This window comes from Struthio camelus, chromosome 16, assembly GCF_040807025.1.
Source record: "Struthio camelus isolate bStrCam1 chromosome 16, bStrCam1.hap1, whole genome shotgun sequence".
NCBI classification, from domain to species: domain Eukaryota; kingdom Metazoa; phylum Chordata; class Aves; order Struthioniformes; family Struthionidae; genus Struthio; species Struthio camelus.
The window spans coordinates 19,667,251-19,692,949 of record NC_090957.1 but is presented as its reverse complement, the minus strand read 5'-3'; the positions used below and the strand labels follow the sequence as shown (position 1 = coordinate 19,692,949).

General features: G+C 40.2%; 1 protein-coding gene across 1 annotated transcript; it reads left to right on the top strand.

Annotated features, from left to right (window-relative positions):
• Positions 1-1,851: 1,851 nt before the first annotated feature.
• Positions 1,852-20,626, top strand: CA4 (carbonic anhydrase 4). The gene is made up of 8 exons (XM_009672905.2): positions 1,852-2,024; positions 12,718-12,765; positions 13,558-13,728; positions 15,778-15,932; positions 16,660-16,752; positions 17,029-17,092; positions 17,556-17,719; positions 18,851-20,626. Exons 1-8 carry the CDS (start codon positions 1,967-1,969, stop codon positions 19,037-19,039), a joined length of 942 nt encoding a protein of 313 aa, XP_009671200.1. The 5' UTR covers positions 1,852-1,966; the 3' UTR covers positions 19,040-20,626.
• Positions 20,627-25,699: the final 5,073 nt, after the last annotated feature.

The following is a 25,699-nucleotide window of genomic DNA, read 5'->3' as shown; positions in this document are numbered from 1 at the left end:
GGTATCTAAGCACCTGTCCGGTAACTTTATTTAGCTAAAAAATTGAGATGACATGATATCTGTCCTGCTTATTTAGATTACAGATTTCTTCAGGAAATGTCTTTTGTTGTGTCTTGCATGCAGTATCTAGTGCAAACAGAGACTGTTAGTTTGTTTGCATGACTGCAATGCAAATTACTATTATTTTAATAATGACAGGTTGGGAGGCTTACAAAAGGACAAAAAAGAAAATAATGAATGCTGATTTTCAAGGTCAAAATTTCTAACCCTCAGATATTTTAGTCCTAAACAGAGGGTTTCTAGCGGGCTTTTAGCTTTCAGAAAACAAAATACAAGAAGACTGAGAAAATTTTAAAGAGCTTTGGCTCACTCCCCCACTGAAGACCATCCCCTGAAAAGGAAAACAAACAAACAAACAAAAACCCAAGAATAAATGTCTCGTGCCTACCCTTGAAGGTTGACACCACCCGGCACTGATACGTTCACTCCCTCAGTTTCTCTGTACGTGCTCAGCGTACACCTTGTGGAGATATCTCCACAGAGACTGCCAAACCAGGAAATTCAAAAATGCAACAAAATCCCTTATTGTTTTTGTCCCTGCAGCAACTATTCAGCTTTGCAACATGTGCTAGGTAAATTATTGTCTGTTCATATTTTAATCTACCTAATCCAGGATGGAAAAACACTACCCAACAAATCTTCTTTGTGGGAATGTTATTTATAGCCATCCTTTTTATGAATAAGGGCCTCGTCACAAGTCAGCTGTCAGATTTCCCATTGTTATTGCTAGTCCTGATCTCGTACATCCCTGCTGCAGCCAGCAGAACAGCTATCCAGAGCTCTTCACCTAGGCGCCTAGTACATGCAAGAAGCTGGTACATGCAAGAAGTGCTTCCTTAGCTCCTTTTTTCTTTTTTTTTTTTTTTTTTAAATTCAGCCCTCTGCTGTGGCAAACCTTGCAGGATGCCTGAGCTCACCACAGGCAGCCAGCATCGGCTGCCCCACTGCCTCTGCACCTCTGACAGAGGAGCAGTAGATCAAGCATCCTGCTGTCCTCCTCTTGGCCAAACCACGATGTGGGGGCTGCAACCCCCAGGCAGAGGCACTCCATGGAGGGTGAAAGCAAATGACACTCCCACTTTAATTTTCCTCCTTGGCTGGATTAAAATCCACCCCCAAATGAAAAATAGAAAATGTGTGCATAACGGCGACTCTAGAGCAAAAAGTAGCAGTGCTGCTTTTCTGCATACACCTTTGTTTGTGGAACATAAAGCCCGATTGTCACCAAATCCGGCACAAGGAGTTAAAGTGCTCAGATAGGAAAGCAAAGGGAACAGGAAAAAAAATCTTTATCTTATACTACAGTATCTGAATCAGGAAAGTTAAGAAAAAGGATTATCAAAAAAAGGTGTACTCTCAGCTAATTCACTAAATGCAAAGTCATATATGAGTAAGGTGCCAGGAATACCACGCAAACTTTTCCTGTTACTGCATACAGAAATCCCATTTTTCAGCATCACAAATCTTCTCTAAATCTGAGTAGCAATTTGGAGTGTGTGTGTGTTTGTGTGTTAAACACTGACCTTAATGCACACCTTCACAGTTAATCTGAAATTCGTGTGGGCTGTCAGATAAAATGCTACCAGTAAATAAAAATGTAGCATTTTAGTAATAGGTTAACATGTGCCTAGCTTGTAAAGCATCAGTTATTTACTGCAGGACATTTATTTAGTGCTAGAAAATCTTATTCCTCTTGCGGAATTGAGGAAATGAATACATTTTGGCAAATCAGGAGTAGGGTGCATCTGGAGAAATTACAAAGGGGAGGAGTTCACCTTCCTGGCTATGGCTTTCAGGTCTGTCCAGGGCTACTTACTCCAGTATAAAACTCAGAGCAGAAATATGATCACATACTAAGGAGTCTAATCAATTCTGGTTTCAACACTGAGCCTATTTAAAATAGATAATGGAATTGCTGTTCCTTGTCCTGCTCTCTCTGCACATTCTCAAGACTGAGGCACAAGGTAAGTCTTTGCCTGTTCTTCCTAACCCCCTGTACCAGGGTTACTCTTGATTTGTTTTTGAGTACCAGTGCATACAGTGCAATTTCTCCAATTCTTCTATATGACAAATGAAGAGTATGTTTTATTTATTTCTCTCTGTCTTTTATCATTTGTGGAAAATTATCAAATGTAGTCTTCTTTCATGAATGTATGAGGGTTTTTTTTTTCCACCTTTAGAGATTCTAGTTTCTTTCCTCTTCCAAGAAAGATTACTGGGGTTTGCTTGATCTCTAGGGTTAATTATATATATAAATTCAAAAAGCATGCAAAACATAATTTCTTTGCCTATAAAGTTCTTAGAACTTCAAATAGCTTGTTTTATTTTTCTACTCATATTGCTTTGCCCTTCATGATATACAATGAAATTCCTATGCTTGCCAACTGAGTGAAAGAACAATGTGTCTTTTGCTGCATTAGACCAGCAGACCCATCTATTTTTGCATTCTGTACATAAGTGCACTATGCACTTATGCTGACTAGATTAAATAGCAATCTATAATTAGTATTGAAAAATGCAGAAGGTTTTTTTATGCTTCTATTAGATCAGAAATACTATAACACTGAATACATATCCTTTTCTATGTAAATATCAGCAGTCAATATCAAAATTAAAATAAACACTGCAGTCCTTAAGTAGTAATGAAGGGTCTGTTGTTTGTACTAAAATAGAATAGACTGCATTAAGAAAAAAAGAGATTCAGTATTATCTGATGTATCAGAGGGAAGCACTGCACCAATAGCGTGTTAAAGGGGCAAGGTTTTAAAGCAGATCAAGATTCACTTGCCAGACTTAAAGTAACAGAGGTCTAAGGTGCCCACAAAGTGCCTTAAAGAGCAGAGCCAGAGCATTGTGGAAATGGGGCTGTCTCCCACATTTTACTTCTCTGTTCTTAATTAGTTCTTCATATCCGTGACTCAGTAACTTGCCTTTTCCAGATCCATACCTTACAATTCAAATACTTTTCCACCTCTTTAGTCTGTGTTGTACAGGTATTCTGTCTCCTAAGGCTTCTCACATGTAGTACAGGATCACAGCAACACAAGGAACCTTTGCTCTTCCAAAGTCTACAGCAGCTGTTGCTTGCTCGACATAAATTGATCACTGACTAATTAACACTCTGCTAAATTTACTGCTCTATTATGGAATCTTCAAAGACCGTTTAGAAAATGCATATAGGCTTTATTAGCTTAGCATTAATAGTTAGCACTTCAACAGAAGGAAGTAATACAAGGAAAGCATCTATTATTTTTTCTTCTCCTCTTGCTCCTTTTGCAACCATGTTTATTTCTACTTTCTTCCCTGAGTGCAGAGGCAAACAACATTTTGCTAAGTTAAAGACTAGATGTTTGAAGAAACCTCAACTTTTGATAATCAGCCCAAATTATTTTTTATGTTATATTTGGAAGGTATCTACCAAAAAAAAAAAAAGTCTTCCTTGAACTTCACCTGCATCTTACGGCTTTTCAGATTTTCAGAACTTGTTTGAGCGATATCGACCGATCAACTCATTTAATATAGCTGCAGTAGGGCTAATTTTCTACTCTGGGTAGCTCCATCACACTTAAACAGTCAATGCAAATGACTTGTAATCTTTCAAGATGCTTTCAGCATTGATCTGGCTTAATCTAGTGTCTTTTTTGTTTTTTAATAATCCTTATAGGGCTTAATAAAGGAAGCAAACTTCATTATCCGTAATCTACAGATGGGGAAACTGAGGCACACAAGTGCAACAGCCCACTCACAGAACCAACCAGCTGTCTAGACCCAGGAAGAAAAACTATTTGTCTTAAATCCCTGTCCATCATCTCATCCACTCCCCTTATGGGTCTCAGTGTAGCATATTTCATTAATAGCAGCACTGATGCACCTCAGAAGGTATACTTGGCTCCTTCTAGAGATCAATAACCATCACGTACAGGTATCAAACAGGCAGAAGTAAGGCAAACTGTGGATATGTCTGGGAAGCTCCAACAGGAATATTCCAAACCTTTTGAGAGGGAGTTTTTGTTAATGGCAAATTCAGTCCAGAGCCATCCAGAGTACAACAGCTATAGAGTATAGTGCTATGCTTCCATCTAGAAGTTTTGCAATAGTTACAACAAGCACTAAGTGTTACTGAAAAATAATTTTTTTTAAAGGGTGTGGAGCAAACCCTGGCATTTTTTAGCGTTTTTTTCTTTATCACAGACCAGGACTCAACCATGAGAAGACAATCTCACACAGTCTATGCTTTGGTGCACCAAAAGACTGATGCATGATGGAATACGATTCCTTTTGCTTTCTATATTTCTACCCATGTACTTTTACCTTTCACAAACATAAAGTTTACGTAACCATACTGGTACTGACATTGTCAACATTAATTCTCAGTCTCATGTTTCCTAAGGGCCATTCAAATACGGAGGATACCTGATATCTCTATAAGCAGCACAGAAAGAGATTCCAGAGGAAAAAGAAATAGAGGCAGTAAGATGCTGTAAGATGCTTTAACTTCTGTTTCCAGCTCTAATAGCATAGTCTGCATATGTACTTACATTAGTATTCCAAATCCATTTTAAAGTTGGCAAAACCAGAATGACATTACTAAGATGGACTCCGGGATGGAAAATTGCATCCTTAGATGTTTAAGAAAGGAGAGCAAGAACTGCATTATAAGTCCTAGAATACACAGTAAAAGCAATAACTCAGAGCTGCTTTAGGAGAGAAAAAACTTGAACTGTCCTTTCTCCACCCACCTAATCCAGCACATGATTAAATACAACTGATAAGCTATTGCTAACATTATCTCAAGGTGGTTACCTTGATTATCACAGTGCAGATAAACTGTTAATCTCAATTTACGATCATTAGGCAGGATACCTAAGCCGTAAGCTTAGGGCTTCCTACCCTTTTTTCCTGGTAATCATTCAGGCTGGCAGAATAGTTTTAAAGCCTTATCTGAGTCAGCCTATGATCATCCATACATATCCATACATATTTTGGCTTACACTTGGAGGGGGCTTGTGGATGAGAGAGAAGGATGGACACGAACTGCTTGACCAGATGCCAGAGGACGCAGATCTCGTCATCGCAGAGCACTCTCACTTCTTTTACAACGTATGGTAAAGGCATAAGTTCCATCTGAACCTGAGAAAAAACTTCTTCACTGTGAGGGTGACAGAGCATTGGAACAGGTTGCCCAGAGAGGTAGTGGAGTCTCCTTCGCTGGAGATATTCAAAACCCGTCTGGATGTGATCCTGGGCAATCTGCTTTAGAGGACCCTGCTTGAGCAGGGAGGTTGGACTAGATGATCTCCAGAGGTCCCTTCCAACCTAAACGATTCTGTGATTCTGTGATAAATATGTAAGGCATTGTAACAAGTTCATTCTCATTTTCTCTTTGACACCAAAATTCAGACAAAAAGACAGAAAAGCACTTGTAGCAGAGCAGTAGACAAGACGGTGGAGACAAAGAGTGGGTATTTATCTTCAGTTGGGCATAATAGCCTATTTCTGTGCGTTTCTGCGGAGTGAGGGGGTGAAAGAAGCCCGGCAGGCAAAGAAGCAACATTATGTATTACCGGAAGACTCCTGACAGGCAGCTACAGATAGTGTTAGAGCCATATATGGAATAAACTTTGAAATGTTTTTAACTTTTTACATTTCCATAGCTGGCCAGACTTTGCATCCAGATATATCTGCATTGCACAAATAGATCAATTTGTATTGGCACAGAAATGCCTTGATACTCTTCACATGAGTCTGGCGGACATTATTCAAGAGCATGTGCTGTGCTCAGCAGTCACACCTTGCCATAACCTGCAGGTGCTGCATCGCCTCCTGCTCTAGCACCCAGCCATACTCAGGTGACAAATGACATTACTTCAGCTTATAGATTATCTCCTTTCTCCTACAGCAAAAGGTATCAGCATAAGAATTAGAATATCCTGTATATGCTGCATAAGGACGTAAGTTGTGCACTGTGACACTTAAGAAAACTGGAGTGAGAGCTGCTCATTGCTCTGACCTTTAGATTTTGAAAGCTGGAAGCAGAAAAGCATTTTCCAAGAAAGGCGCTGCTGTGAAACACCTTTCTCTTAGCTTTCCAAATAACCAGAACAAACCTTCGGGTCTTGAAGGCGTGCTGCAAGGGCCAGTTCCTTAGCTAGCTGGTTCCAGGCATGCGGGCTCTTCTCTCCTGCTCGTGGCATTGTAGGAGATGCTTTGTCAGGGGCACTACAGATCTAATGGTCTGTTGTTAGGTTCTCTTTCACATTTCTAGGCGTAGGATCCGACATAAAAGACTGGAAGAAGGAAGGTAAAGTATTTTTGGTTGAATTAATTTTAAAAGATAACCAAAAAAGGGATTTCTCCATTTTTGTTTGACACTGCCTCTGTTGTAAACAAAGAAAAGCAAATTACTCCAGAGAAGCAAGTCACTTTTGCCCTGGATACCCATTTCTTATTCAAAGCCAGCTTCCTCCTTTGATACAGCAGATTTATCATGACAATTATGACAGAAGCTACAACAGTATCACAAGTCACAGCTGAAAACATTCTCCTCGCTCTTTAACACGAAAGAAGTCTGCAAATGTTTATAGAGCAAATGCAGAATCTTCCCAGTCTCTTTAGAGATCTGATTCTTCCTTTAGTTCGTACTGTGTTACAGGCTCCGACCTCACTGTACAAATGGCTTATGTTACACATTTGTAAATTACAAATGCAGTGCTTGGATCAGATGTGGTTCCTTGTAACGCTTCACTGTGACAACAAACTTTATCTTCAAGGACAGCTCTACCTAATGGACTGGAACACACATCCGTGCAGATGTATCACACTGAAAAACAGAATTTCCCGGTAAATGCAATAGGAGAGAGATGGATGATCACGCATGTTTGTTTTTCAATGGTTAGAGATACACAGATCTACAACTAAACATTTGGAACTGGTTTTGCCTGTCAAGCGGTTGATCAGAATTTTCTGGGGGTACATAATGCGTAAAAAAAATATATAAGTAGACAGAGATACAGAAACACAGATTTAGATTCCACTTGCTGTTAAATTGCTTATTCTTTTTGTACTAAAGAAAATAAGTTTCGCAAAGCAAGCTAGAAACAGAACTAGCCCAATACAAACCCAAACAAAGACTACACTGCATGCACAACTAGCATTTAGGCTTTTCCTGGAAAAGGCAATGTTCCTTTCGGTGCAATGCCAAGTTCACCGCAGGTTTACTGGCTGGATTTGAATCAGGTGGACAATAGAGCAGGAGTGGGAATGATGACATTCAGGGCAGCCCGATCTTACCAAAAAGTGGCAGTGTGGCGTGAGCACTCAGTCATGCCTCTTGACAAACAATGACTTGTCAGAAGGGACGCATCTGACACGAGGTGACAGCAGAGACCTACTGGCACAAACAGAGGAGTCAGTCAGTGAATGAGAGCGAAGGGATTTTAGCTAAAGAGCGACAGAGGATAATCTCACTGTCTCAATACTTCGGGTCGTTGATGGCATAAAGGTCATTCATGCTTCAAGAGATTAAATATATTTAATAAAACCAGCTAACCCTCAACATACGAAATTTAGAGATTTCCAGACATGCAGAACAAACGCTGCTTTAGTAATAGAGAAATTTGAAGGGCAGCACTCAAACAGCTTGACCCAGGCCTGCTTCGCTGTCTTGAAGGGCTTCCAAATCACCATTTGGGAGGTTCAAGTAAGGCAGTAAGTGAGGAACAAATAGGACAAAGTAGATTTGGGAACTTATATGGAATTTAGGCAATCTGACCATGGTCCAAAGAGCTTAAGGGTCTTTGCCGAGATCACACAATAGCACATTGGCGACCTGCTAAGACCCTGGCTTTGAGCCAGAAGCACTGTCCTCTGTGGAGCCGCGTCAGTGAACAGAAGAGGGAGTTCTCAGCTGAAGGAATTTTCCCCTCAATTTTCCAAGCTGGGCTTGATAGCTGAAACAATTGAAAACATTTACAATAAAATGAAAACAATACATAATTGTATTGTTTTGTTGCTATTCTGGTGCCAAGAAACAGCTTTGGTCAGGAAACAAGCTGTAAATTTGACAAAGGAGAAACAGAGATAAGTGGCAGGCCTTCTTACTTGCCAAGAGAGACTCCCTAAATTTAACTGTCTTGAACTTTGTGACGGAAGAGGCAACCTTCAGTTCAGCCCTAGTCTAAATTAAAACATAGTGAAGTCAAGGTGACATCTATTATATGATGCACCGTGACTTAAGTCAGGAATCCATAATACAATGCAAGAGTCAAATATGGTTGATAAGATGGTAATTTTAAGTCCAGATGCCCTCATATGTATACTGAATTACATTACTTCCAACAGTAACAAGAATGTGAACATCTCTATTTAATGTCAGTGAAGCAAGGAGCTTTTTGATATCTGCTGTCTATTACTGTCCTGAGCAAAGTGTCGGTGCTCATGGCTTAACTCACTTGTGCCAGCAAGCACATAAAATCCATGAGAGTAAGCTATGAAGCCCTCTAGGGCAGCTGATATTACAATAGTTTGAGCACTTCAGCCACAAAAAACAAACAATCATCTGCTGCATTTTTCTGGGCAGAGGCAGTGGAGAATGTAACAGCCTTGAACAGCAAGGGCTGGATAGAAATTGTGAGTGAGACTTAGTAATCCATGAGAGCTGTGCTCTATCACTGTTTGACTTTTAAATCTTCACATATTTCATACAGAGTTTATAGCCTTCTCTCTCACCTTGCCCCCAAAAGTGCAATAAACAACAAGAATTAGAAAATTATTTAGGCTACATCTGAGAAAGACAATACATAAAGTAAGCATAATTGAGCAGTTATGAAAGATGCCAAGACAGTAACTCTGGGAGAAGAGTTCTGCCTTTCTCACTGACTGTGGCAAACCTGGGAGCCCTGGTGCGGTAACAGCCCCATTCCAGCAGCTCTTCGAGGCAGACACTGGTGCCCTGCTGGAAGGAAAGGAGGGAGGACAGGATCCCTCCACCACTTTGTCACCACTCCCTCGTGTCCCCTCTCTTCTGCTGCGCTCTATGCTCAAGTTGCCTCTAGAAGGAAGCAAGGAGGCATCCAGGAATTTGTCATGAAGGACAAGATGATCCTGGGTCTGTCCTTCAGTTGCAACCATTATACACTAAACAACAAGAAAGTGGCAGAGCTGAGGCTGGAGTGAAAGAGAAGTGGGATCTGAGGGACACTAGATGGGATCTGCCAGATGCTGCCAGTACCATGAAGAAGGGAGCTTCAGAGGAAGAGGGGAAAGACTTCAACATGGAAGTGGTGGAAAGGTAAAGGGCAGAGCGTCACAAGATGAGACAAAGTAAGAATGGATGAAGCAAGAACCGGAATTACGGATTATGGAGGAACTATTTGAATGCTGTAAGCACCAGGCAGGGAAAGGCATTGTTTAGGGTGGTTCAATGGTATTGCTAGGAGTGAAGGGATGCAGATAAGCAAGTGGAAAATGTAAGCTATTAAACAGGAAACGTTTCCTGATAGTGAAGTCTAATAGACTCTACAAAAGTCTCCTAAGGGAAGTGACAGGAGCCACTGAGACAATTAAAACAAGACTAGACAACATACCCTAGGGTATAATTATGCCTCAGATGACAGACAACTGACTGGATAAGACAAGTATCAGTTTTTTCTTTCCGATTTGGTTCAGGAATTAAGCCTGGGGAAAAAAGGACCATTTTAAATGCAAGGTCCATATACATAGGGAGAAATCACACCTAAGTCAAATATTACTCAGATACAAATTTTGCTGGCAAGTGACCCAGGGTTTGGTGGCTTTGGTTTTTCTTGAGCAGTAGCTACACAAAACATCCTGTTCTCTAATGTTATACTACAAAAAAAAAAAAAAACTTATCACAATAATCATTAATTCATTGTTTGCTCAGCCATTATGCAATGTTTACTTAGCTCGTTTAAGGTTTAAGAGCTTTAAGAGCCTTTTTTTCTTAAGAATTGCTGAGTTTATATCCTGTTCTACTGCACTGATACCATCCAACTTGCTAAACCACAGCTGTGATAACTACTTGATAGAAAACCACTAATTCTTTATTACTTGGTAGATATTAGAAGTTTTGCAGAAAGCCTGCAACAATTAGATGCTGATTATTGGGCCTAAGTTGCATTCAACTGGAGCAGGGTAGAATCCTCATAAGTCTTGGATGTAAAGCAACAGTACTCACCAAAGGGCTGGATTTTTTTTTCTTTTTAGCTTTTCTCCCCAGCATCTGGCTGTGCAGGCTGAAAGATTTTTACTGTGCTCATGTGTCCATCTGCTAAGACTGGGTTGAAACCCGCAAGTTTATTTCCTAGAACCTATCAAACATCTATCAGCTGGTAATGAGATGTGGTCACTTTGAAAAGGGTTGGACTCGGACTCAGCCACGAAGGGCTGCATAACCCACTCCTACTTCCCTCTTCTGATATGGAGACACTGGATCAGGATCACCTGACAGTACAATTTGGTGGTATTTGACTTTCCTCAGCATTTCCCGTGCTCTGCATTGATTGCCGTGGTTTTTTGGTCATGGTCTAAAAACTCCACAGCCTGATGTCCAATGAACAATGCACTTGCTGTATTTAGCCTTAATTGTGAATCACATTGACTGTGAAATTTGATTTGTACTGCAGCAACACTTTGATGTCTAAGCCACAATCACGTGCCCATTGTGCGAGGCACTACACAAACCCAAAACAGCAGAGCTTATTCCAAGGATGTTACAATAGACAGGCCAGAACACCTCCGACAGCCTGGCTTCCTCACCCAGCAGCTTTCCTCTTGGGTCCATCTCACACCCAATAGCTTTGAGTCCAAACCTTTGCAGGTGACTATCCTGTCACGCTGCATTTGAGCCATCTCTATCAAGCATTTGTGCCTGCAAGTACAGCATTTTTTCCCTTGGAGGTTCATGCCTCTGTAACTTGCAAAGGAAGCTCCCTCCAGCTCACAGTAATTTTTTAAGTATATGCTGACCACTGGGCTACAGCAGATGCCAAAAATACTTCTGCAGTTGCTCACCCATGCAGACACTGACACATGTTAAACATAATCAAGCACTGTGGCAATCAGCTTACCCAGTATTTGCTTGGCATTTATTGATTAACATGCTGATAATGGCACTTGGTGCCATTCTACACTTGGTACTTCCGTTCTGTTGTTTCACAGCAGAGAGAACAAACGACTTACGGCTGCAGGAGGTCTGGCCAGCGCTGAATGCACATGGTCCTGAACGAAACACAACCACCAGTTTGAGAAATTGCAGGTTCTAAAGCTAAGTTTTGTTTACATTTAGTAGGTTTTGCCAAAATCAATTTTTTGAGAGGCTTAATACAAAAAATTAATGGAACAACGATGTAGAAATCACTTCAGTTCTTACAAGAAGAATGTACAGTGTTCACTTTTCTTCACAATATTACTAAATATTTGCTGAACTAGAAAGTGAGTCAATTTTATTTATAGTTTCCAGCATAAATTAAAATTTTATGAGGACGAGAAATGAACTAAAACACTACCATTTTTTCAGAAAGATTAAATTCATTACCACATGTTCATCCAAACCTCCCTCCTTTGTTATCCTCATTAGCCAAATTTATATCAAGGTTATACTCAGGAATTTTTCTAAATGCTTAATAGATGGTATTGCTGTGTTACTGACATGAAGATTATATGTTAAAAACAGTTATGAGCCCTTCAGCAGAAGTGTTATAAAAGGTCACAAATCACAGTAATAAGTAATATAATGACATGTAGGCCTCCATAACAGTCTCTAAAAATTGATTAGCCATTTATTAAAATGCCTAAGCCTAGACAAACAAACTATAATATCACTAGTTAAATAGGCAAAAAGAACTATTCCTTGTTAAACTCTGTTTATACTTTTGTTTTACCCTTACAAAACTATCCTTGAAATATGCTGCTATAAGCAGAATAGTACTTGCTTTCCTGCACAGATGAACACATAGTTAAATTGAGTCAGCGTTCTTCCTCTGAATTTCACATTTCCTCTGACACTGAAAAATCAAGATTAAGACATTCTAATGAAAAATTCTCCACCTCTCTGTGCGCAGTCTCAACTGAATTAGAATGAGGATTCCTCCTGTCTTATGGAAAACAAAGCTTATCACTTCTTAAAGTTTCTTATTGCACCATATAATCTTTACTGGTGCCGGGAACCGGGATGAGGTAAGACTTTTTGCATAAGTGAATTTCCAAAGAAATTAAAGAATGACAATTACAGAACTGATTAAAGGAAATATCCCTTAACACTTCACATATTCAGTGTGGAACCCTTGCCTCAAGAAGTTGCTGAAGCCAAGGATTAAAAAATAAATTATTCAGAATTGCAACCCCCCCCCCCCCAAAACTGTAGTATTTCATGCTAGCACAGTTTTTGGGAGGAATATTAAGAAGTGTAAACTGATTCATCAGAACCGGGAAGAGCTGCCTACTGCAGGGTAGAAACAATTAGAGATGGTTGCATGCTTTATACAGCTAGGAAATCTTTAGCAACAACCTCTCTTTACAACTGAAGAACTCACTTCTTACCAGCCACTGTAGCTTACATATTAAAGCAATTTGTACAGTTTCTCTTTAATCTAATTTCATATGTCTGATCTGTTAACATTTTTTTGTTTGCATGTGGAGGCCACTGGTGCTATCAGTCACAGAAATACGAACTGCCACACTGTGAAGGTACTGCTGAACAATTTATTTCTGATTGCTTCAGTGTTTGAATTCTCTGTTTTCCAGAGGGACTCTTTGTAAAAATAATGCAAAAATTCACACAACTTAACTTTTAACACTGCATGACCATGCTATATGTAAACACAAGCGAGAAACAGGATACCTGAAGAAGGGGATAAAAATATTTTGAAGATGTCAACATTTTTTCTAGCTATTCATTTTATTTTGATCAAGAATGATACTACAAATATAAAAATAACTTTAAACGTGCTCTAGAGGCAATCATCTCAGCAAGGTAGGTACATTCAGCTATTTAAATTCTAATGAAGAGAGCTAAGAAAAACCTTTATATTCTACCTAGAGCTGCACTTCTGTTTCACTTCCCCAGGAGCAGCAACTTGGCCCGTTCCCTTACTCCTGTCTATGTCCAGCCCAGCCGCCTCTGAAATGCACTGTGCTGAATTCGGATTTTTCTCCCCCAACACCACCTTTATTTTTTGCTGTAGGTGGTGATCAGCCAGCCAAGCTTGGCAATAGTTCACTTTCTATTTTACAGCTATTATTTGCTGTAAAAAATCTTTCCCTATTACACTTAACAGAACATGCTTGAAGCATATTAATATTTTTCCGCAAAAGAAAAAAGTGCTATGCCAAGAAAGTTCCTTTACTTAATTCCACCATGCAAAGACCTTTCCTTCAAAGATGTCTCCAATTTCTAAAGCAAGAACATACTGATAGGGTGATTTGGCTTTATAAAGGATTTGTAATCTACAGTAAAACAATTTTGTCTCCCTTAAATAGAGCCTCGAAAGTGGCATTTAATAAACACCACCTGCAAAGGAAACAAACAGTCACCTATCAATATTATCACCAAAAATGTCATTTATGACTGCAGCCTGGAGCCACTGAATTTTGAAGGATACAATATCAAGGGGTCTTCAAAATGGAACCTAGAAAATAATGGACATACAGGTGGGTGCTGTCAAAAGTGTTATTATGGGGTTTGCTTGTAGGAATACCTAATTTTTAGATCCTGGACTTGTTCCTTGAGCTGCCCGGCAGGAATTGGTTCTGGCATGCACAGAAGCAGAGCTCTAGATGTCTAGGGCAGCTCTATGCCAAATAGCACCCTCTGGGCTGGTGTGGCACAAGTGTGCAGGGGCTCAGGGCAATACTTCTGGCAGGGGTAAATAAGGTCTGCCAAGTGCTCCTATAGCCTTTGTTGCTGCTGAGCTTGCACTTTCTTCACAAAGTCTGGGAAGCAGTATCAGTGATGATGCTTCGATTATGTTATGCTAAATTACTGTAACTTCAAAAATATTTGTTGCAATTTTTTTTTAATTAACTATTGGTATTCTGAAAATGTTAGATGTGCTGTTGTGACTGCCAGATCCCTAAAATGGGAAGTCGCAAGCATCAAATATTTTCCTAAATTAAAATGTAAAAATAGGTAGGTAGAGAGGTAGGTAGATTTTTAATAACTGGAGAGAATAATACGATTCTAGTTTAAAGCATCAGTATTTTGCATGTTTTGATTTTTCACTAATATACAGGTCAATGACTTTTTAGTTATGGAAAGATATTCTAAAAGTGCCATATGATAGTTGCTGTGCACAGAAATATCTTTTATGTGAAAATTAATATTCATGAAGATTGGTCAGATGTCTCATCTTCCCTAGACATGTGAAAAGATTAGGGTTTTTGTTGGGGCTTTTAAAATATCTTTCTTCTGAGGGCAGCCGATTCCTGTGGTACAACAAGAACAATGCTGGAACTGTTATTGTTATATTACAGCAGCAGTTAGAAGTTCTCCAGAAGATTAGAATATCATTATATTAGGTGATGTACAGACAGCAAAGGTCAGTGTCCCAAAGGTCTTACAATCTAAATACATAAAGCTGACAAAGATACATTACTAATCCATTTTTCATATAAAAAAGCAAAGTAATTAAATGACTCACACAAGCTCCCTTTTATCTGGAATTTGGAACTAAAACGAAATCTCTAGGGCTTCAATCCAGGGCTTAAACCAGTCTTTTCTATGAAAAGAAATTGTGCTTAATGTAGACCTCTTAATAACAATAACATAAATTATAACTAGAAAAATATCATCTTTAAGAAGATTCTGTTTTGCTAACAATGGATCAAGCATCACATTAAATAGATATAATGACTTAACTCCTTAGCTTTAAGTAGCAGCACCACTCAAAATTAAAATGGAATCAAATTCAGAGTTTGAACTAAATAATAGTGTGTTTAAACCCTGAGCAAAATAAAAATTACAGTGCACACAATAGGAGATAAAAATGATGCTTAAAACCAAATAACCTGTGATCAAGTTTACTTTCAAGACTACATTCATGTGCTTTGCTAGAGGGTATTCTCCTAGAGGAAAGATGCAGGAATACCAGATGATCTGCCTGGTGCAGCAGCTCTGACTCCGGGGACTGTAAAGGCAATGAACACTCCCAACTGTTCTTGGCATAGTGAAGGAAAGATTGCCTATTAACTTCTTTTCTTCAAAATGTAACTGATGATGCTAAAAAGATAAACAAAGGGGTATCATAAAAGCCTATTTAAACCTTCCCCCCCCCTCCCCCGGGACAAGTCATATGAGTACTCTGCCCTTTTCCACCGTTTTACAGAAGGAAACAAATATCAAATGTGCTTTACAGCTACAGCTGAGGTGAAGCAAGTGAGGCCCTGAGTCACTCGAGTTCCTGAACAAATCCAGGGTGCAAACAGGAACAGCTGGATGCTCCCAGCACCCTGCCCTGGGCAAGGGATGCATATTGTTGCAAAGTGGGCCAGCAGATTTCTCATCTCAAATTAATCTCCACAAGCATTTTGTGAGAGTTTACCTTCTGCAGCGCTAAACTGCTGGAACACCTGGCATGAAAAACCGAGCCACGACTTTGGAATAAATTTGAATCTAAAGCACATCCAGCTCCCTAGTCTCCAGTACTGTTAATACAAGATTTGAATAATTTTTTTTTTAAACTACCTATTTGTTTTCTCTAGTTAAAGCAACATTTAGCACATCCCCTAAAATTGGAGGTGGAGGTCTGAGAAGAAAATACAAGGCCATAGAAGTTCATTTCCACTGGGGAGACCGAGACATCCCCTACCTGCCTGGGTCAGAGCACAGCATAGATGGGGAAAAAGCAGCTATGGAGGTAGGTGGGTAGGTTGCGCCCACGGGGTACAGCTGACAGTGAGCAACACTGGCTTTGTGCCATACTACTGCATGAAAACCACTGGCCAGTTCCCCTGTCAAACTGCAGTAGTGGAAATAAGGAACTGCAGAGGCATTGCTTGCTGATTAGATCACATGGGGAAAAAAAAGTTATGCATAGGAAAGGCACAGGAGATGCAACAAATCTGGGTTTGTTTAGCCTTTTGGGTGGAGAAATATTTCAAAGTCTATACACTGTGATTACCTTCTCATGCTGCTTATTCATGCTCTTCTGGGATTACAACCATAAAGTGAGCTGTGCAACTGGAGCGCAAAAAAAAAAAAAGGTCTCTTCAAGGCAAGGCAAGTCACCAGTGCTGATGCACATGGGTTGGTGACCATCTCCCCTTCCAAGCCATGAAGTAAAAAGCTGTTACGCTCTAGAGGTTGAAAACTGAGGGTAGCCACAATATACAGAGCGCTTACGTGGTGGGGAGATGTATGGAATGAGGCTGCTTTTGATGAAGGAAGTTTCAAATTATAGTCCATTTATTTCACAGTTCCTGTCTCAGGTCACGGGCCCTGAGCTGTTTTTCCCTGGCTTCAGAACAAAAAAGCAGCCTTGGTTCCATCCCAGTGTAGGCACAGAGCAGCAGCCAGGCTATATTTATTTCGACTAACTATACGGCAAAGGAACAAATAATTAGCCTTGAAATGTTGTGTTACAGCTTCATATTGTCCATATAAGAGAAGACCTTTCAGATATAACAGAAGCAAAGAAAAATGAGGATGGTGTGGCTGTGTTAGCATTCTTTATAGAGGTAGGTACCCACATTTTTAATTGCCTGTCTCAAACCTGCATCTTCCAGCAGTTTGACTCAGGGCTGGACTGTGTCTGTGTTACAGTAGTCCAAGATGTCAGCCTCCCTGATTTCTACAGGTGTGCAGTCCCAGCACTTAATTACTTAACACTTTTCTGTATTCTGCTTGATGTTTTCTATTAGCTTTGTGGTTTATTTCTGTTTTAGTCACTATTAATTAAAGATAACCAGTTTTTGGGAAATGCATGTTTTGGAATCAAAATATTTCCATTTCAGGTTGGAGACGAAAATAAAAAATATGCAACTCTAATAAATGAATTAGAAAATGTTAAATACAAAGGTAAGACATTTGGATTGCTCAAAGAGCAACATATGTTTATTCTGAGCACATATGATGCACAGTAGTTCATGGTCCAGTCCTTCTCCATTTTTAGTTAAGATTGTTACTTGAGACTCAGAGCCCGAGGATAAAGGTTAGTTCAAGTACTCAGAGCATCACAGGCAGGAGAAAATCTAGTTCTCCAAATTTGCAGCTAAAGAAAGTCCTAAGCATCAAAATGAGTATTTCTGCTTCTGCAGGATTTTTAACACAAGAGGTGTGCAGAATTTGTGCTCTGTGGGCTTCTCAGACTGGCAGTCAGTGATTTCTCAGACAGTGCACCATGGCTCCTGCAGCCCAGGGAAGCATGCCTCAGGGGCTGAGGCTTTGGGTAGCCTTTAGCAGCACCTGCATGTGAAGACAAGCACAAACAATTCTGCTGACTGCGCCCATTAAAAGCTGCGTTTCTGCGCTGTTTGCCCAGGGAAAATGATACAGATGGCCCCTTTGCCACTGAACGCTCTTCTCCCACATGAAGAAGATCTGGCAAGATACTACCGGTATACGGGGTCCCTCACTACCCCAGACTGCCATGAGGATGTCATCTGGACAGTGTTTGAGAAGCCGGTGCAACTCAGCTTTGTTCAGGTACCTCACAGAGGAATATCCCGAGAGGTCGGTTTATAGATTATCTTGCCCCTCTGACTGTCTATTCGCTCCCATGATTTAATATAGAATCGTTCACTGCTCTGTTGTATTCAGCTTAATCACAAAGAAAACCCAAACTGACACTGCTTGGAGAAACATACATTTCACAACATGCGCCCGACTTCAGTCTAAGCCTACACGCAGTCACTAGTGCCAGTTTTGACAACATCACTTTATAGCCCTATTACATCTTCTCTCAAAAAACAGCAGGAAAGGGGAAGGAAAAGGGAATGACAAGGTGAAAAGAAAGCCAGACTAAACCACAAGTAAATGTCTAGTTCAGTGTTTCATCCAGCTACAGCACTTCTGCTATAGCCATCTGCTCACCCCCAAATTTCACTGCTTTTCTTCTGCTCTGGTACTAGAACGGAATGCTTAAAAATTCCAACTTTGAGTCCATCAGCTTTAGGCAACCCATTTCTGTCTTACAGAGAAAACCAGGACACTGAGCCATGACTGCCTGTAAAACACAGAGCATTCTGCAGAGAGAGCACATGATAAAGAATTGAGATGTCCTGAAGTGGAATCTCAGTAATACCACCTGCTATCACAGTCTGGGCAAGAGCCACCGTCTCTATTTTAGTTCCTTATTTGCAGTGTACTCGTAATCACTTTAGTCACAGGGCAGTGCTCAGCCAGGTACCATTGAGCGCAGCAGAGTGCATAAGGCAGTGAGCTGCTGCCTGCTCTGGGCCAGCTTCTTGTGGCAAGAAGTCAGAAATCTGGAGCTAGGAAAGAGATGCACATAATTCTAGCCCCTGACTTTGTGTCACTGTGATGTGACACACAAGGGCAGCGCTAAATGCATTAAGATGACTGGTCTCACCAGGTTAGAGCAGGACAAAAGCCTGTGGCTCACGCAGAAAGGAAGTCTAAATGACTTGTGAGGCTAAAGGAAGGCCTCTGCTGTTGACTTCAGCAGTAGCCTCCATCACAAAGTTTCCTGCAACATTTAATGCATCCACACAGTTCGAAACAATGCCGCAGAGCGAGGCACAGTAGATTAAAAATATCACAATTTCCAGTGTTCCATGGAAAAAGAATGTAACACTATTTTCTAAATGTCTACAGGTTTCTCAGTTCTCAGTAGTTCACTTTGGTGACAAGAACTCAACACTCATGACTGAAAATTTCCGGCCTGTTCAGCCTCTGAATGACCGAAGTGTGTACTGGTCTGGTGCCAGCCCCCTGCTGCCTCCTGCTAAGGTCTTAATGTTGGTCCCAGTCCTGACATGTGTCCTGAGTTCTCTCTTTCAGTGAAGACTTCTCACCGCATTCAAGGTTCTGGGGTTTTTAGAGGTTTTTTTGTTTTCTGTTTGTTTGTTTGTTTTTGGTTGGTTGATTTTTGTATCAAATATTCTAACTACCAACTCAAGAATTATATCTGAGTACAGAATTTAGCCTTTTTCTCCTCCAGACACTAACCAACTAAAAATTTTTAAAGGACTTCTGTTGCTGCTCTTATGTAAAATGAAACCCATTGCACTAAATCACAAGAATCCTAAGGAACTGTAAGATAAAGCTATGAAGATTTTAATTTAAAAAATACTTAAGAAAACATTATCTGGAATCCTGTAGTTTTAACATAACCTTGGAAGGACACTTAACAAGCTATGCAGAGGACCTTTAGGAAGAATTTGCTCTTGAGTGCCTGAGAAGGGTCTTGTTTGTTACAAGTTTACATTCCACCGTGCAAATCAGAAACACTGAATTGTCTGGAGTAATTCACATCACCCCTGTATTTGCCAGCATGAAGGTACAATACAGAGCAAACAAACGCTCACACACAAATGAGCAACATGTGGGTCTTTCTATCTAGTAAAGGATACACAACAAATTTCATTAGTACTCAAACACTTTTTTTCCCTTCCTCCTTCAGTATTTCCTAATTAATTTGTAGATAAGGATATTGGATTCCTTATAGGTAATCTACTCATTCTGGGTTTCAGGTCAATAGGTTTTGCTACTGAGACTATTTATTCAGCCTAGTACAGCTTCCTGCTCTGGGATGCCCATGGCTGATACGATGTGCTAGAGGAAGAAAAAAAAAGGAAGCTCCACATGTACCAATTGCACATCTGTAGAAATTCCCTCTCTTTGGAGGGTTGCCTTTGAAGCATGAGACTTTGATGATCCTATAGAATTTTGATTTGCATAATAAAATGGGACAGCTCAAGAAACGGCTCTTCCCAGTATCACATCTTAGAAGCTTTAAAATTTCAGTTTTGAAATATGTGAACGTTTCCATCTGGTTTTTTTTTTGTTTTGTTTTAATAACGTGTGTGTAAAATATTCACATATGGCTAAGATCTATATTTTTTTCCAATAAGATTGTAATTTGAACTAATTTCTTCAGACCTTTTCTGATTACTTACAGGAAAGCTCAAAATACCGAGAAATGGGATTTCCATGTAGTATTCCAGTTCTCCCTCTGAAGGTGAACATAGCTGGCTGTTTCCTTCAGCTAATATCATGCAACTTGCTGCAGCTTCGTTAAGAATTTTAGATTTTGGCCATGCCAAAATGGGATTTTCTTCTAGCAAAGTTATACTTTTTTTCCTTAGGACAACATTTGTAGAGGTAGCTCTACAATACTGCTACATGGTCATTTTCAGAAAAATCATGCAAGTGTGACTAAACACAGCTCACCAAAGGAGAAAAAGCAGGATGAAAAATTATGTTCATATGTAACAATCAGTAATAGAAGCCTAAAAACCACATGGGAAAGCAAATTCACCTTTTTATATTTAGAGGAATAGTTAGGACTTTAACTGTATTTTTAGATAATTAAAAAACTTTTGCGAAGCAAGCATAAATGAAAGATTAAAGCTGAACAGAGACCTACTATATTTTCATTGCCTTGAGTTTTTATTTCTCTTGTTCTTCCTGAAGATCCACACAACAAGCATCAAGAAAAGGAATGTGACATTTTTTACAATACCCTCACAAAGTTTCTCATTGGGTTTTTTTTTTTTCTCGAGGTGGGTGGAGGCATGGAAGGGAGTTACACTACATTTAGACATTACTCATATCAACAGGTTTCTGGATCTCTTTTACTTTATGTGGTTGCCACAGTGTGATCTGCATGCAGAGAACTGCTCGAAATACAACGCAATTTCTTACCATGGGGAAAATGGTACTGTTCATTTACCCGGGATAGCTTTATCTTGGCACAAATGCTCGACTGTTTAGCTAGCCGGGATAGTTACCTATTCATCCCTCTGCTGAGCATCTCTATACCATCTATTTCCATTACCTATTTCCGTATTTCCCTCACCTCCCTTAATATCTCATAGGCAGAGAAAGCATTTAGAAATAAAGAAGAAAGAGGCTTTGCTTTCAGGCTGTTTTACAAGATGTGATAATCAGACATATTGACAGGCTCACATTTTACTGCTCTTTCAAGATTTACAAACAACTTCGTAAACAGCACGATCGCACACAGATGTTCCACAAAACTGGGAGCTCCCATTCCTCAGAGAGGCAGTGCGAGTGCTCCTCAGGATGCCGCCACAGAGGACACTGCCTGTTTCGTTAACCAAGACCCCAGCATCTTTGGAGAGCATGTATCAGAGCTAGCCATCCCTCTTCACTCAGGTTATTTACCAAATTCATGAAATGATTCTCATTTCATCAGCAGCTCTCTTAAAGGTGATCAGAGCAAATAAAAAACAAAAAGACTAGGTCAGCTGCCATTTACCGCTAGTGACAAAACAAAAACTCTAGGTACCTGCAGCAGTCCTTTGCAGCTACGGAACATGAAAATACTGTAGCATTCCTCTTGAAAAGACCATTTCTACAGAATTACCAATGAAGAAAATGTTTGCTTAAGCTCTCTCAGCTATAGCAGTGCTGAAATACATCCTCAGTTCTCCCGAGCTCCTGTATCTCCAAAATCAGTCTTCTAACTGAATCTCATGATTAATTTTTACTCAAGTAATGAAGTAAGGAACAACCAGTTCCCTTCACAGGATCATTCTGCCTCTGAAATAGGAAGAATAGTAATAACACAGTACAATTCTATTTAATTTAAAAGATTAAATAGCTAATAAGGTGATTCAATGTTTACAGTCTCTTTCACAGTAAAAAACCCATAATTCTCTAGTCTGGGACTTCTGTGATGCAAAAAGGTCTTGCTCGTCCTGTGCTCCAAGACAAATTTAACCAAAGTATTTTCAGTTTGGCATATACAAAGAATATGGCTTAATCAGTGTGCAGCACCAGGTCTCAAGCAACGGGCAGATTCAGCATTTATTTACTGAGAGCAAACTCAGCAATGTCCTCTTCTCTGCTGGACAAAGGCCCCCCCCACACATTTGTAGTGTGAGCCACATAGTTGTAGTCTATGATATTTTTGTTCCATAGAAATTGGAGCATCATCACTCTATTCATTCCCATTTGGCCTGTTTGACTGACGATTTCCTGGCAGCCCCACGTCGGTACATCCAGGCGCTTCAGACATTAATGCTAACTCATAACCACTATTACCGTAGCTCATGATGCCAGAGGTTGTTAGTGTACCTAAAGCACACCAGGCTTTACAGGTTAAAGCCATCTGTGGATTTCATCTGCATCTGGACTGGGGTTGGAACGACACGCGGCAGGGAGGGATGGCCCGGGGGAGCTGCAATGATCAGCGCCACTTGAAGCGCTCACCCACTCTTCAGGCACAGATTTCCAAGAACCGTATCGCCACAACAGTGGGCATGAAGCTTCTTACACTGCAGAGACAATAGGAATCTATAGTAACTAACAGACAAGCTGTGATATTACAGGAAGGGGCTGGGGAAGGAAAGAGGCATTTAGAAAGAGCAATATTTTCCCATTTAAAGAACTGCTATCACAGAATTTTGCTAATACATTTCACATATGCTGGAAACAGAGTTAAAGACCACTTACCTTTTGTGCCTGAAACTTGGAACAAAATAGAAAATTACACAGCACTGGAAGCTATACTTCACTAGAGAAGTATATTTTAATGTTTTGTTGTTGTTGTCGTCTTTAATCAGTAGTAGTCAAGTAGGGGCTTTGTCGGACTGAGTCAAGTCAGAGGTAGTGCAGCATTTGGATTTCAGAAAGCCAGAACCGAGAACGGACTGTGTGCAGAAGTGCAAAGTGCACTTGCTAAACCTTCTGGCTGGCTATTGCAAGATTAGAAGTGGCGTCTTCTTACAGCAGCCCTGTCCTTGGCGGCAACGTGCAGGATTCATCCGTGAGGGCCAGCAGGGTCTTGGCGGCTCATCACAATTAAATAGCAGCTAAGGGCCCCCTGGACTCTGGGGGATCCTCCCTACTTATAAAAATATAGCAAACCGAGGTTATGCCACATGTTATATACTGCAGCTACAAAGCACACATTTTCCAATTTTGGATCAGACCTCTATCCAAGGGCAACAATTTGGAGATCTGAACTAGCAGATATGCCATAATAAAATAGGCCCAGCTTAAATCCAACTGCAATTATCTCAAAATCTGCAGGGGACACGCACACACACAGGCTCTTAATGTAGCAGGTTTTCAGCAAAGCATTCTCTCAGGAAGCAGAAAGACATGGAAATACAAGCATTACTCAAAAGAAACACATTTTCACGCTCCTTAACGAATTTTCCACAAACCTGCCAGCTCTGTCCTGAGCGCACCTCCTCCCTGCCGACAAACACAAGCTTGAAATGCGCTTTCTCAAGAATTCTCTGAATTCGTTTTCCATGGCTGCTTGGAAAAAAGAGGAAAACTTTTTTCTTTCCTTTCTCTCCCCTCCAGATGTGGGTTGCACGAGGAAGACAGTATTTGCCAACATCACTAGCAGTTTTCCTGTTAAGCAAACGTCATATAGCAGCAGAGTTGATGTAAAACATGCCTCTGTTTACCCATAGTCAAAAATGTGCATTTCCAAATTTCCAAAAGTGGATACAAAGAAACTTAACTAACCTCACTGACTGGTTCTGAGATTTCATAAATATTTTAGTACCAGGTCTAGTGTAAATCATCTCTGATACAGAAACGAGGAGGACCATTTTCTACCATCACACTTTGCACAGTAGACACCATTCCACATCAGAACGTATTACATTTAGAGAGATAATGGTCTTCACAGTACAATTAGACATATAGTGATTGTTTCATTAAAAAAAAACTTAAAATTACATTTTACATGGGATTTAGAGAAATTTCAACAATAGAGAAACAAATGCTGTGATAGCTCTGTGTAGCTTGAGCAGGCTGTGGAAAACGTTTCAGGTAGGAACAAATCATATAAAAAAAGGAAACGTAGGGTTTACTAGTAAATTAATGTGTATTTCTGGAAAAGCCAAGAAAACTCTAGTTATGATACATTAAAGACATATATGTGCTCCTCTGGAACCTTAACCTGAGGCTTCTAAAGACCTAGGTACACATCAGGAAATTCAGATTCGTGCCCTCACCACCAGCAACCTCTTTGGCTGGTGCATCAGAAGCTTCACATCACACGCCCGGAGAGCAGTTTGGCCAAGGCCCTGTGAAGGTAGCGTCAAACACGGAAACAGTGCAAGAAGGATCCAGAAATATCCAGTTCTTTTGTGTTTTTCACCTGTTGACCTTCCAGGGTTTTACAAAGCGGGCGACAACCATTATCTCTGGGTAGGAAGGCAAGCACACATGCACAGAGGCCCTGCAAGGTCACTGGGCAGCCATAGCCAACACAGGAACAGGGCTCCCATCCCGTATCCCGGGCAGCGTCCACCCAGGGAGTCTGCTTGCTTTAGCTCAGCTGTATTTCCCTGTCTGTAATCCATTGTAGTTCCACGTGGGAATGACTCACCGCTTTGCCATTTACGAGCCAGCGGGAGCATCCGGTGTTCGCCGCTGCCTTCCTGGCGGTTCTGCGGTGCTCAAAAGGTGGATAGAAAGAGAAAGACCCTGCTTCCAAAAAAAGTGTTTCTCTTGTCTGCGCCCTCCAAACTCCTCCTGAACACAGATACATCTCACCCCAGACAGCCGCCTGCAAGGGGAACATGCAGTTTTCATTATGGTGTTTAAATGTATTTTCTAAAACTGAACCTCCACCACACCTATTTTTTTCCTTTAACCCACAGTTTGGGGCTGTTAGTGCTAGAAATAAATCCATATATATCATAAAACTTGATTATAATTAGTCACACAAGTAAAATTATGAGTATAATTAACCACAGCAATTAATTGAAATGCCTCTGGGACATTATTTTCCTTCTTGCAGTTGAAAGTAATTTGCATTTAAAGTTATAATATAAAAGGTATAAGATTTTCAGAGATTATAATGAATTCATGTTGTTTTATTACCTTTTACCTGTTAATACCTTCTGTAATGATTTAGACACCCAGTACTCAAATACGGTTCCGATTAAAAAAAAAAACCTGACACTATTTTCGTACCTATGGTTTCTGTTTCCTTATAAGCTATCGCCAGGTAGCTAAACCTTTCCACTCCATTTCTTTTTATTTTATTAAGGAAATCTCACAAAAATATATTAGTTTCCATCTACTGAAATTACCCTCATCATGACAACACCCAAACACTTCCCACGTTGCTAAGACCTCACTGTTCCCAGCACGTAGGAGGACTATCTTGATTGATTAGTTTACAGATATGAATGGTTATGAAAAATTTATGAGGAAGAAAGAAAGGTAGAAGTCTTACATTTTGCTGATTGTGCCGATGTTAAGATTAAGCCCTAAATAAATCATAGGCATTTTCTATCAAGAATGCTGTATCTTTGAAAATCTAGAATCAGTCAGAGTTCTTATACATGAAACTCTCAGGGTTACACAAAAATGCTTTCTTTACTTTCAGTAAAACACTAAGTTTTATGGGCTGGAACCCAACAGTCACTGCTGAATCTCTGAAAAATCCCAAGAGAAAAAACTTCCCTCAGCTAGAGGAATGTTGCTGCTTAAAAGAGCAGG

What these genes read in the sequence shown, in the direction of transcription:
- CA4 (XM_009672905.2), top strand. Translation starts at nt 1,967, where the DNA reads ATGGAATTGCTGTTCCTTGTCCTGCTCTCTCTGCACATTCTCAAGACT. An exon ending in TCTCAAGACTGAGGCACAAG is followed by an intron (nt 2,025 to 12,717) that starts GTAAGTCTTTGC and finishes TTGCATGTGGAG; the next exon opens with GCCACTGGTGCTATCAGTCA. An exon ending in TGCAACTCAGCTTTGTTCAG is followed by an intron (nt 17,720 to 18,850) that starts GTACCTCACAGA and finishes AAATGTCTACAG; the next exon opens with GTTTCTCAGTTCTCAGTAGT.